The sequence below is a fragment of the Myotis daubentonii genome, chromosome 16, assembly GCF_963259705.1.
Source record: "Myotis daubentonii chromosome 16, mMyoDau2.1, whole genome shotgun sequence".
NCBI classification, from domain to species: domain Eukaryota; kingdom Metazoa; phylum Chordata; class Mammalia; order Chiroptera; family Vespertilionidae; genus Myotis; species Myotis daubentonii.
The window spans coordinates 13,803,227-13,816,981 of record NC_081855.1 but is presented as its reverse complement, the minus strand read 5'-3'; the positions used below and the strand labels follow the sequence as shown (position 1 = coordinate 13,816,981).

The window sequence follows — 13,755 nt, the reverse complement described above, 5'->3', positions numbered from 1 at the left end:
ACTGGCACAAGAACAGACACATAGACCAATGGAATAGAACAGAGAACCCAGAAATCGACCCAAGCTCACTTAATATTTGACAGAGAAGGCAAGAACATACTATGGAGTCAAGACAGTCTTTTCAATATGGTGTTGGGGAAATTGGGCAGATACATACAAAAAAATGAAACCAGACCACCTATTTACACCATACACATAGCATGTCAAACTCATGGCCTGCCTGGGCCACATGCAACCTACAACTAATATTTTTGTGGCCCAGCCAATATAACGGTATATAAGAAATGTTTTAATAAAAATTTCATAACTTAATTTTTACAATATCCTGTTATACATAATTATTAATAATGAACAACAACATTCGCTAATGGCTGGTTACTATCATCGTGTTGCATTCATTTCCCTTATGCACCTTATGGGTAGGCGCACCATGTCTCTCCACTAATACTAGCAGCGAATATTTTAGCAGCCAACTGCCACATCATTAGTCTTGTACTGACTTGTTCGGTGTGCATAACAGGGAATATTTCGCTTTTGGAGAACAAGAAAAATAAGCTTATTTATGTTACATTTGTTAATTTGTGCAGTTATTCAGTGTCTGATAAGTTAATGTTCAAGAAAAAATACTAATTTATATTAAAATGCTCTATTATTTTATGTAATGATTATTCATTTATTTCAGCCCTTTGTATTCAACGTGTCTCTATCAAAATAGACCTACGTTTCTATGAAAGTTGAAGCTTTTGTTTTATTGTGGCCCACATAAACTTAAACCTTGTTTATTTGGCCTGTGTTAGCCTTTGAGTTTGACATGCTTTCCATACACAAAAATAACTCCAGATGGATAAAGAACTTAAACGTAAGGTGGGAAACCATAAAAATCTTAGAAGAATCCATAGGCAACAAAATATCAGACATATGTTGTAGCAATACAGTTCCTGGGACAATGGAAAATAAGGAGAAAGTAAACAAATAGGACTACATCAAAATAAAAAACTACTGCACAGCCAAAGAAACCATCAACAAAACAACAAGAAAGCCCACTACATGGGAGAACATATTTACCAATTTTATCTCCGATAAGGGTTTAATCTCCAAAATTTATAGGGAACTCATATAATTTAACAAAAGGAAGATTAACAATCCAATCAAAAAATGGGCAAAGGACCTAATTAAACACTTTTTGAAAGTAGATATTCAGAAGACCAAGAGACATATGAAAACATGCTCAAAGTCACTAATCATCCAAGAGATGCAAATCAAAACGACAATGAGGTACCATCTCACACCTGTGAGAATGGCTATGATCAACAAATCAACTAACGACAAGTACTGGCAAAGATGGGAAGAAAAAGGAACCCTCCTTCACTGCTGGTGGGAGTGCAGACTGGTGCAGCCACTGTGGAAAGCAGTATGGAGTTTTCTCAAAAAATTAAAAATGGAACTTCCATTTGACCCTGCGTTCCCACTTCTTTTTTTAAAATATTTTATTTTATTTTTTTAAATATATTTTATTGATTTTTTACAGAGAGGAAGGGAGAGAGATAGTCAGAAACATCGATGAGAGAGAAACATAGATCAGCTGCCTCCTGCACATCTCCTACTGGGGATATGCCCGCAACCCAGGTACATGCCCTTGACCGGAATCGAACCTGGGACCTTTCAGTCCGCAGGCCGACGCTCTATCCACTGAGCCAAACCGGTTTCGGCGCGTTCCCACTTCTAAGAATATATCCCAAGAAATCAGAAACACCAGTCAGAAAGGATATATGCACCCCTATGTTCATAGCAGCACAATTTACAATAGCTAAGATTTGAAACCAGCCTAAGTGCCCATTAGCACATGAGTGGATTAGAAAACTGTGGTACATCTACACAGTGGAATACTATGCTGCTGTAAAAAAGAAGGAACTCTTATCATTTGCAGCAGCATAGGTAGACCTAGAGAGCATTATGCTAAGTGAAATAAGCCAGTCAGAGAAAGATAAATATCACATGATCTCACTCATTTGTGGAATATAATGATCAACATAAACTGATGAACAAAAGTAGAGCCAGAGTCATAGAAGCATCAAACAGACCGTCCAACCTAAGAGGGAAGGCAAAGGAGAGGGTGAAGGGTAAGAGATCAACCAAAGGACTTGTGTGCATGCATTGGAGCATAACCAAAAAACACAGTCAGTAGCAGGGTGAGGGCATGTGCTGGGAGGTGAGAGCGGCTGGGGAGAGTTCAGTGAAGGGAAAAGGAGACTTATGTAATACTTTAAACAGTAAAGAATTTAAATAGAAAGAAAGAAAGAAAGAAAGAAAGAAAGAAAGAAAGAAAGAAAGAAAGAAAGGAAGGAAGGAAGGAAGGAAGGAAGGAAGGAAGGAAGGAAGGAAGGAAGGAAGGAAGGAAGGAAGGAAGGAAGAAAGAAAGAAAGAAAGAAAGAAAGAAAGAAAGAAAGAAAGAAAGAAAGAAAGAAAGAAAGAAGATACATCTAGGCCTCCAATCCTTGTTTTAAATTTATTATTTATTTATTTATTTATTTATTTATTTATTTATTTATTTATTTTTAGGCCTCCAACCCTTGGTGGAGTATTTTTTGCTGTTGGTTGTCCTGGGTTCCCTCTCCTTTTTCTAGAGCTCCGGGGAGAAGGTCCTGGGAAGCTTGACATCTCTTTGTAGCATAAGGAACTTGATCCTTGAAGAAGGGAGTGTCTCCCACCACAATTTTGTCATCATCCCATTCAGACAACATCCCCCCACTTGCCACACATGAAGCTGGCAAGACTGAGGAAAGGGGCCCTCCATGCTCACGGCACTCTTCCTTTCCCGGTGTGGGGGTATCTAATTAAGAAGAGATCCAGAGGATGGCTCGAATGCTCTGAGGAAGAGAACAGAGAGGAGCAAAATTGCCAGCGAACTATTCTATGTCCTGTTCCATTGCAGGAGAGCCGTGAAATGAACCTGAGTTATGCCTTCTCTATAGCTTTGCGGGGAATGGGCTAATTCTGAGTGGCAGGTCCCTCCTGTCACTCCATGTCACCGCTTAAGAGCTATAAAGCTCCCATTCACATGCAGGTGATTACTTACCTTGGGTCTGAGGTCAGAAGCCATATCTGCAATCAATAAAACAAACAACAAAGAAAAAAACCCACTTCAATTTTCTCAAATCTCCCAAGATTTAAAAAGGAACAGAAAGTTACTGTGGTGTTTGCTGACTGGAGTGATTATATGGTTCAATCATTTTGATTTACAATTGCATCTTTGTCCTTGTGGAGAGAACTCTGCAGCTGAGCCACAGGAGATGGAAATGGATTAACCTTCCAACATGGGGATATAGGACGTGCTCTAGGGAGCAGGCCTCCATCCAGGGTTAATGCAAAGTCTCCAGTCCCCATGAATACACAAAATTAAAGAGCATTCATTTCTTCTGCTTTCTTTTTCTTTTCTTTTGATCTGCCATGAAAAGGGAATTATCGGCACGCCCCAGCCTCCGTCTTATATTTCTCCTTATGTATTTTGCATCATAAAGCAGCTGAATCTGCTTAACGTGTTCTAGGAGCTCTGAAGTAATCTTCGGTTGTTGTGTGAAATAGACTGCAGAAAAGTGAGAAACAAGAGGTCATTCTGGATGTAATTTATGGGCCCTATTGCAAATACAGTGGCTTTTTACTTTCCAGAAATAAATAGATCTGAGTGTTCTCTTTGCATATGAAAGGGCCATAACACTAGGCCAGTGATTCTCAAACCTGGGGGAGCATCTGAATCACCCAGAGAGCCTGTTAAGACAGGCTGCAGGGCCCCAGCTCCAGAATTCCTGATTCCATAGGTCTGGCGTGGGCCCGAGACCCTGCATTTCTAACTAGTTCCCAGGCGAGGCTGATACTACCTCAGAACCACCACATTCTACTGAACCGAATGTACATAAAAAACCATTCCCCTCTCCAGCTGATCCGAGAAATGGACAGTTTCCTGGGTGCTGATATTCCCATCACTGCCTCCAACCTGCATATAAATGTGGAGGCTGGATGGCGAACCCAGCTCATCTGGACCATTGAGACTCTTGCTGTCCCACTTCAGCTTGGTCAAACTGGGTTGTGGACATAAATGAAGACCAATCAACTGAGAACAAGGGAAAGCTCTTTATTCAGAGCTTGCTCATTAAAGGGAGTCAGCCATGTCATTTGCATTTTGGCTGAGACCCGCAGGCGGGGGGGGGCAGTGGTAGAGCTGTACAGTGGAAGGACAGGAGGCCTGGCTCTGCCCTGGTGGAGGTTGTTGGCTGGGGCAGGTGTAGGCGGGCTGACTAGAAGGGGGCGTCCGTCTGATCCATCAGGGGTGAGCATCTGACTTCCTCCAGCTGGTCCTAAGTTGGAAACAGAGACAAAAATTAAGGAACTTGTCAGTTATCAATCGTCTTGGCCACTCTGGGTCAGTTGTTACAAAGGTTATGGTTTGTCTTTTGGATCGTTACTTAGACAGCTGTCTGACTTCCTACAAGTCTGACTGACAGCAGGCTGGCCTCCTGCTGTTTAGTGGAGGTACTAGGTTGGTTTCCTGGGCCAGTGGCTACTAGTGTAGATCAGAGTTCTACTTTTATACACGGTCTGGCCACTGTCCATATATTCACTCTCTCAGGATACACAGACGCTCACTTTTTATTGCTTCCTAAATTCCTGTTATACTCCACAATGGCCAATTTCAATTAAACAATGACATATTCATGAAGGGCCTACTATGTGCAAGGTATTATGTTAGGCACATGAATTTTTATGAGACACAAGCACCAATATCAGTGAGAAGCAGCCTGAGTCATTTGGGCATTAAGAAGAACGACAGGTGACAGTGTGTGTGCTTAGAGCCTTCCACCACACTGACTGTAGGTTCCTTTCCTTCCCCAGGTCTGGGAGCTTGGTCCCAGCTAAGAGCTTAGCTTTGCACCTTTGCATCAGAGAAGAGTTGGCATTCTTCTCTGTTCTGCAGGGTCAGATCCTCAGGGCTGTGTCCGAAGTCCCTCGATTCCCAATAAGCCTGGTGCTTCTCCGTTGCAGGTGGATGATCTGAAAGCCAAGCTGGCCACGCAGGAAGTGGAGCTGAAGCAGAAGAATGAAGATGCAGACAAGCTGATTCAGGAGGTGGGCGTAGAGACTGACAAGGTGAGCCGAGAGAAAGCCATGGCAGACGAGGAGGAGCAGAAGGTGGCCCTCATCATGCTGGAGGTGCAGCAGAAGCAGAAGGACTGTGAAGAAGACCTGGCCAAAGCAGAGCCCGCACTCACAGCAGCCCAGGCAGCTCTCAACACCCTCAATAAGGTAGGATGTTTATATGCATGCATACAAGTCCTTTGGTTGATCTTTCCCCTTCACCCTCACCCTCCCCTGCCTTCCCTCTGAGTTTTGAGCATCTGATCGATGCTTCTCTGTCTCTACATCTGTTTTTGTTCATCGGTTTACGTTGTTCATTATAATCCACAAATGAGTGAGAGCATATGATATTTATCTTTCTCTGACTGACTTATTTCACTTAGCATAATGCTCTCCAGTTCCATTCATGCTGTTGCAAATGGTAGGAGTTCCTTCCTTTTTACAGCAGCATAGTATTCCATTGTGTAGATGTGCCGAAGTTTTTTAATCCATTCATCTGCTGATGGGCACTTAGGCTGATTCCAAATCTTAGCTGTTGTAAATTGTGCTGCTATGAACATGGGGATGCATATATCCTTTCTGATTGGTGTTTCTGGCTTCTTGGGATATATTCCTAGAAGTGGGATCACTGGGTCAAATGGAAGTTCCATTTTTAGTTTTTTGAGGAAACTCCCTATAAGCATAAGTGATGGATGTGGACAATGGAGGGTGGGATGAGGGCAGGTTTGGAGGGATGAGGGGACATTGGGGGGATAAGGACACATTTGTAATATCTTATTCAATAAAAGGGGGGGTGGAAAGCTTTGGAAACCAAAAATAATAATAATAATAATAATAATAATAATAATAATAATATGGTAGGATGTCTGCGGTCCCTGCCCACCCTCAGGGCGCAGATTCCTCCTCTCTCCCAGAGGCAACCTGATACCCTGGTGATCCAAAGAGACACAAGAGCATTAGGAGAGCTTAGGGTGGAATCCAGCTGTCACTAGCTCATTCACTAAGCAAACAAACATTTACTTAAATGAACTATGTCATTCCCCGGAAGCTACCAATAAAACCCCAGAGATGTGAGTCTTAGAGCCATTCAGGACAGAAGGGGTCAACCTGTGCAAGGCCCAGAGATGAGAACTGACTTGCCTGGAGTCACAAACCTCAATGTTGGAGCCAGACTTTATAATCTAAGTCCAGAGATCTTCTGGCCATACATCGTCCTGGCCATTCTACCCATTATGTACTATCGGATACACAAGCCTTTTAAGGCCCTATGAAAATATTTTAAGATATGAGAGTAAAACAAGGTGTTGTCTCCAAAATTTCTAAAAATCTACAAAATCAAAATTAGCAAGCATTCAATTGTCAACAACATGTAACTATGTGTCAACTAAATTTAACTCATACTCATAACCATTTGGTGGAACAAGCATGACTCTTGAGCTGTATTCATAAAGCACTTTGTTTGGTTCCCTTTAAATTTATTCCAGGTGTTGGGGGAACATGTGGTTAGCTGCTTCCTTTTATTGTTTTTCACATTTCAGCTCCTTTCACACTGGGATAACCATGGCTGAGGGGCAAAAGGAGCAAAGAGAGAAAAGTGCAGACAGGCTCACGTCATCAGGAGTTGGCATCAGAGAGGAACGGACACTCTCTCTGTTGTGATGTCTTCCCCCTGAAGGTTGCTTTCTTCTCTTTCTCCTGAGAGTCTAGCAGTTCACTTGGCCCTTCACATGGACGGCATGGTCAAGGTCTAAGTCAACCTATGCCAGGTGTGCTGTGCACGCATCTTGGTCCGTGGGAGACACCTGTGCCTCCTTTCTCTAAACATGCTCTGAGGGTGCTGGCCATGCATGCAGCACACTGTCCTAGTTCCACTGTTGGGAGGCTAGCCAGCTATTGTCACACTCTTGATTTCAGGGCTATACCTTAGCCTCCAGACCACTGTGTTGCTCAAACTATGGGGGAAACATTTAAGCTTTCTGAGTGGGTCTCCTTAAAGCCGCTCCCTCTAGACTTGATGTGAAAGGAAAGGGCAGATGGCCCATATCTTCCCTTAAAGGCAGATGAGTAGGACTCACCAACAATTCTCACTAAAAGACCTCCCTTATCCTCCAAAATTCTGGCTCATTTGTACCCTCAATGTAAGGGAAGGGTTAAGGAGTCAAAATACCAGGCTTTTGAAACCTTCTTTTATTAGTTCTGCCTAGCGTCACCTCACTTTGGAAGGTAGTATCTTTTGTCCTAGGGCCTCAGCAAATCTGAGACTAAATGAGGTATATTATAAAACCCTGCTGCTGTGTATAGTTATATATAAATTGTATTTAATGGGAGATCTGAGTGCATTTTCATATTTTTATGATGTGGGGTGGGACTCCCTAAAACTAAGGGTACGTAGGGCCTATAAAGGCCTTAAGTTGGCCTCTACCCTAATTAATAGAAAACACAGTTTCTCCACTTGGGAACTCTGGGTATCATTGGGTAGGCCAGGAACTGGAGGTGTAACCCAATTCTCAGCTGGAACCTTATAATACAGCCAGGCCAGGCTTCTCTCTGGCCCCTCGCAGTGGCATCCATATCAATCTCTCAGCCTTTGATTAGACTGTGCTACCCTTCCCAACCCCAGCATTTTGGATTTTCTCTTCTTTTGCCTCATTCTGAATCCTACTCATATTTAAAAATCAAACATATTCAGTTTTTAGAGCACAGAAGATGCACTGCTTTGCTAATACACCCTCCTGACATGTCCCCTAGTCACATCATAAGGTCTTCTGACACAGGCATATGGTCTAAGGCAGTGATGGTGAACCTTTTGAGCTCGGCGTGTCAGCATTTTGAAAAACCCTAACTTAACTCTGGTGCCGTGTCACATATAGAAATTTTTTGGTATTTGCAAACATAGTAAAACAAAGACTATATTTTTGATATTTATTTTATATATTTAAATACCATTTAACAAAGAAAAATCAACCAAAAAGATGAGTTCGCGTGTCACCTCTGACACGCGTGTCATAGGTTCTCCATCACTGGTCCAAGATGAGCTGAGTTTAAATATTGGCTGGTCTATTTACTGTGTGTGGCTCTGGGAGTGATTTTATCTTCTCTGAGCCTTCATTTCCTTTGTTTGTTAAGTGGAGGTAATAGTAATATAGTTCCCATTAGGTGTTATAAGGATTAAATGAGACAATATATGAAAAGTAACTAACAGATGTCAGCCACTTAGTAAATGTTGTTGATGATGTCATTATAACAAGTGTTATCATTTCTGTTTCCATGAAACTGGAAACAATGTGAATGCCCATAAATACTCTTGGTTAATTTGTTGGGTGGTTAGTTAGTTGATTGATTATTGGTGAAAAAATAAACATGAGTGCCTACTATGTGCCAGGCCATGTCATAGGTACTTTTCTTCTAAACAGCTATGTAGCCTGGCACAAGTCACTGAAGTTCTTGATCCCTCCATTTCTATTCTTTATTACATGGAAAGGGGCAAATAGGAATTAATGGGCTCTTATCTCACATTCTCATCCAATCTATTAGAAAATTCTATCAATTCTACCTTCAAAATATATCCAGAATTCAAATGATCTGTTCTACTGCTACCCTCTGGTCCAAGCCACCATCGTCTCTTCCCTGGACTGCGGCAATAGCCTCTCCATTGGCCTCCCGCTTACACCTCCGCTACAGTGATGCCTTTGTCCATTACAGCACTCTGAGTGTCTTTTAGAAACAGCAGTTTGACCATGTCATTGCTCTGCTCAGAATCTTCCATTGGCTTCCCATGATATTCAGGATAAAATCCAAAGTTGTCACCAGGCCTACTAGCCCTACGTGATTTTGCCAAGTCCACCTCTTCTACTACATCAATTACTCCCTTTCCTCTTATCACTCTTCTCCACCCACATGGACCTCTGGCCGTGTCTCAAACACTCCCAGCACAATCATACCCAGGGCCTTTGAACAAGAAATCAGCTGTATGGAATGCTCTTCTCCCAAGTCTCCCATGGTTCCCTCCTCTTCTTCTTTCAGCTGTTTGCCTAAAAGTTACCTTGTCAGAAAACAAATAATAAAAGTATTTATTAATTTCAGAAAACATTTAAGGCATACAAGAAGAAACTATAACCCACGGTAAACAATGTTAATCACCATTATCAAGTACATCATGAATGTTCTTCAACTAAAAATCTTTATGTAATGATACTGGGGGAAGGACAATTAGGAGAGAAAGGAAGGCAGTAAAAATAGCTAAATATTCACACTTCATCATAGGAAGTGCTTGATAGCATTTAAATTGAAATACATAGCAGCATAAGCATGTTATTTATGGATAAGGAGTGAGACGCAGAATTAATGCTGGGAGAAACTGTGAGTGGTGGTTTTGGGGGAGCTGGAGTTGGAGTGCAGTGGGCCTGTGCTTTACTCTAAGCCTTGTAGCTTCCTTAGAGTTTGTACACTCTGTACATGTATTACATTCATGGGAATGAAACTTTTTCATTCTCGATGGCTTGAGAGCACAGAGGAGGGCACAGCTGACGAGGCAAGAGAAAGCCCTTTGTTACCACAGGATGCGCGTTTTACTAGAAAAGACCACCCAGGAGAGGGGTCATGTTTGCAAAGACGTGGCTGCAGGAAAGGGTGAGGTGTGTCTGAGCCAGGGTCTCAGTGGGCTCCTTGCAATTGAACGTGGAGCTGAGTCCCTCCAGGTGGACTAGAAGGACCACTGGCAGCCCCGTTCATCGCTAAGAAGTGGACCTGTGGACTGGTGTTTACAGTCCACAGGTTACAACCCACTGATGGGTCTCAAACAGCATTTTTTAAATTCAGATACAATTGACACATGAACTTATATTAGTTTTAGCTGTACAAACTAAATTCGATGTGTGTATATATTGCAAAATAATGACTGCAATAAGTCTAGCTAACCCATCCACCACACATAGTTACAGTGGGGGGTTATTGGGGGGGGGGGGGGTTGGATAAGAATTCTTAAGATCTGCTCTCTTAGCAACTTTAAAAATACAACTAGTATTGTTAACTATAATCGTCACACTGTACATTTCTTCCCCGGGACTTATTTATCTTATAACCTTTGACACTTCACCCATTTCACCCACTGATGCAGTGGGATAGATGGGACTGGGCCACGTGTAATAGGGAAGTATTGCTTCATGAACTCGAGGGTCCCTCAGGTACCCTCAAGGCCTCTGCATTCATAGGACTCTGGTATTTAAGAACCACTCCCCTGTTTTCTCATCATTTTCAAGTTAACAATGAATCTTTAGTTAATACAAAGAAAACCTGCAAATCAGAGCTTGGTAGTGAATCTCTGCCCATTTTCAGTTTCTGCTTTGGCAGTTTCATTTCACTTTTATGGCTAAACTGAAATAAATCCAATAAAACTTTTCCTGCCTCGTTAAGGAATAGTTCTGCTTACAATTTCATGGCCCTTTTTTCACCCTACAAAGTTATTTGGAATTTTCTATTTATTTCCTTTGTATTTCTTACAGTGAACTTATTTTTTATAATATAAATAATATATAATGACATTTGTGTTGTTAAAAATAATTCAAATGGCATAAAATACAAAATCATCCTCTTTTTAACTCCCCTAAGAGAGAAGTCCTGCTCTGTGTATTTATATTTATACCAATGCACATATAAAGTATATCATATTTTAAATATAAATGTACAGGATGGGGCAAAAGTAGGTTTATAGTTGTTCATATGGAAAATAATACAATCTATAATAATAAAAGCATAATGTGCTAATTAGACCAAACAGCCAAACGACCTTCCGGTTGTCATTCTGGACATCCTTCCCGATAAAGCCGCTGTGGCGGGTGGCTGAGACAGAAGTGGTTAGGGGCGATCAGGCAGGCAAGTGAGTGCTTAGGGGCAATGAGGCAGGCAGGTGAGCAGTTAGGGGCTATCAGGCAGGCAGGCAGGCAGAGGGGTTAGGGGCAATCAGCCAGGCAGGCTGAGTGGTTAAGGGTGATCAGGCAGACAGGCGAGTGGTTAGGGATGATCAGGCAGGCGGGCAGAGTGGTTAGGGGCTATCAGGCAGGCAGGCAGAAGGGTTAGGGGCAATCAGGCAGGCAGGCAGGCGAGCGCTTAGGAGCCAGCAGTTCCGGATTGCAAGAGAGATATCCGACTGCTAGTTCAGGCAGTTGGACATCACTGGAGGGGTCCTGGATTGCGACAGGGTGCAGGCCAGGCTGGGGGATCCCCCAGCCCCACCCCATGCATGAATTTTGTGCATTGGGCCTCTAGTAATCTATACTGATAAAAGGGTAATATGCTAATTAGAGCGTACATCTTCTGGATTTCCTTCCAGATGTCCTTCTGGACAAACCCGCAGCAGCTGCCCGAGGCTCAGGCAGGCCGCGGATGGCAGCTGCCACTGCCAGGGCCCAAGGCTCAGGCAACAAGGGCCAGACCAAGGCTCAGGCAAGCCGTGGTGGCTGCAAGGGCTGAGGTTCAGGCAGGCGCTGCAGCTGGTAGTGGCAGCAGCAGAGGAGTGATGGGGGCGTCGCCTTACCCTGATCGCTGGTTGCCTCAGTAGGACATCCCCTGAGGGCTCCCAGACTGTGAGGGGGCAGGCTGAGCTGAGGATCACCCCCCCCCCCCCCGCAGTGCATGAATTTTCATCCACCAGGCCTCTAGTTAATAAATAATAATACAAGAATAAACTCTGTATTTCCTGCACTCATAACTATCAGTCTATTTCTGCCCCTCCTTATAATGTCAACTTACTTGTCCTCATGAAACAAGACTTTTTCATGCCAGGACATGCATTGAAACTTTACTTACTGCTTCCTACTGCCTCATGGTATAATTGTACTGTATTTAATTTAGCTATTGTTGAGTGATTAATTAGGTTCTTTTTCCCTCAGTACAAATATCCTTGCGCATACAGCTTTATTGCACATGTGCAAATATTTCTCTGGGCAGAAGAGAAGTACTCTTGTTTGCTAGAACCTGGCAGCTGAATAAATGCCTCCTCCACCCTCAAAGAAATTCACACTCTAATCTCTGGAGCCTGGGAATTTTAATTCATGTGGCAAAAATGACTTCCTTGGTGTGATTAAATTAAGGATCTTGCGATGAGGAGACTGTCCTGGATTATCCAGCTGGGCCCTGATGCATCCTAAGGGTCCCTAGAAGAGGGAGACAAGGTCAATGGCAATATCCCTTCCTCCTTTCCAATGTGGATGCCTTTTATTTTTTCTTCTTGTCTGATCATTGTGACTAAGATGTCCAGTACAATGTAGATTGCAGAATAAGGATGATGAAAGCAGACATCCCTATTTTGTTCCTGTTCTTAAGGGAAATGGTTTTAGGTTTTGCTAATTGAGTATGATGTTGGCTGTAGGTTTGTCATGTATAGACTTTATTATGTTGAAGTATGTATGATACCTCTATTCCCACTTTGCTGAGAGTTTTTATCAAAAATGGGTGCTGGACCTGGCTGGTGCTGCTCAGTGGTTGAGCGTCGACCTATGAACCAAGATGTCTGGGTTGTGAGCTTGATCCCCAATGGGGCCTGCAGAAGGCAGCTGATCAATGATTCTCTCTCATCGTTGATGTTTCTATCTCTCTCCCTCTCCCTTCTGAAATCAATAAAAATATGTATTTTTTAAATAGGTGCTGGATTTTGTCAAATGCTTTTTCTGCATCTATTGATATGATCATATGATTTTTATCTTTCAATTTGTTTGTGTGATATATCATGTTTATTGATTTGCAAATAGTGTATTAGCCTTGCATCCCTGGGATACATCCGACTTGGTCATGGTGAATAATCTTTTTAATATTGCTGGATCCAATTTGCTAATATTTTATTGAGGATTTTGGCATCCATGTTCATCAAGGATACTGGCCTGTAATTTTCTTCTTTGCAGTGTCTTTATCTGGTTTTGTAATTAGGATACTACTGGCCTCATAAGAAAAGCTTGGCCCTCTCCAGTTTGTCTCAATGGATAGAGCATCAGCCTGCAGACTAAAGAGTCCCAGGTTCAATTCCGGCCAAGGGCACATGCCCAAGTTGTGGGCTCGATCTCCCCTCCCCCCAGTAGGGGGCATGCAGGAGGCAGACAATCAATGATTCTTTCTCATCATTGATGTTTCTATCTCTTTATCTCTCTTTTTTCCCCTCTGAAATCAATTTATACACACACACACACACAAGAAGAGCTTGGAAGTCTTTCTTCCTCTTGAATTTTTTGGAATAGTTTGTGGAGGATAGGTGCTAGTTCTTTTTTGATTGTTTGATAAAAATCCCCTGTGAAGCCATCCAGTCTAGGACTTTTGTTTGCTGGGATTTTTTATTATTATTGTTATTATTACTGCTTCAGATTCATTAGTTGTTATTGCTATATTCAGAGTTTCTGATTCTTCCTGAGTTAGTTTTGGAAGATTGTATTTTTCTAGGAATTTGTCCATTTCACTCTATTTTTCGGCACGTAGTTGTTTGTAATTTTTTTTTACAATCTTTCAGATTTCTGTGGTGTCAGTTGTTACTTCACCTCTTTCATTTCTGGTTTTATTTACTTGGGTCCTCTCTCTTTGTTTTTTGTTGAGTCTAGCTAAAGGTTCATTCATCTGATTTATCTTTTCAAAGAACCAGCTCTT

At 42.3% G+C, this 13,755-nt stretch overlaps 1 protein-coding gene across 1 annotated transcript in view; it reads left to right on the top strand.

Annotated features, from left to right (window-relative positions):
- The window catches only part of DNAH9 (dynein axonemal heavy chain 9), a 343,788-nt gene that overhangs the window by 233,256 nt on the left and 96,777 nt on the right, over positions 1–13,755 (top strand). Inside the window, exon 49 of the mRNA XM_059668596.1 lies at positions 5,038–5,298. Within this exon, the coding sequence (XP_059524579.1) occupies positions 5,038–5,298 (261 nt within the window). The remainder of the gene's footprint in view (positions 1–5,037; positions 5,299–13,755) is intronic.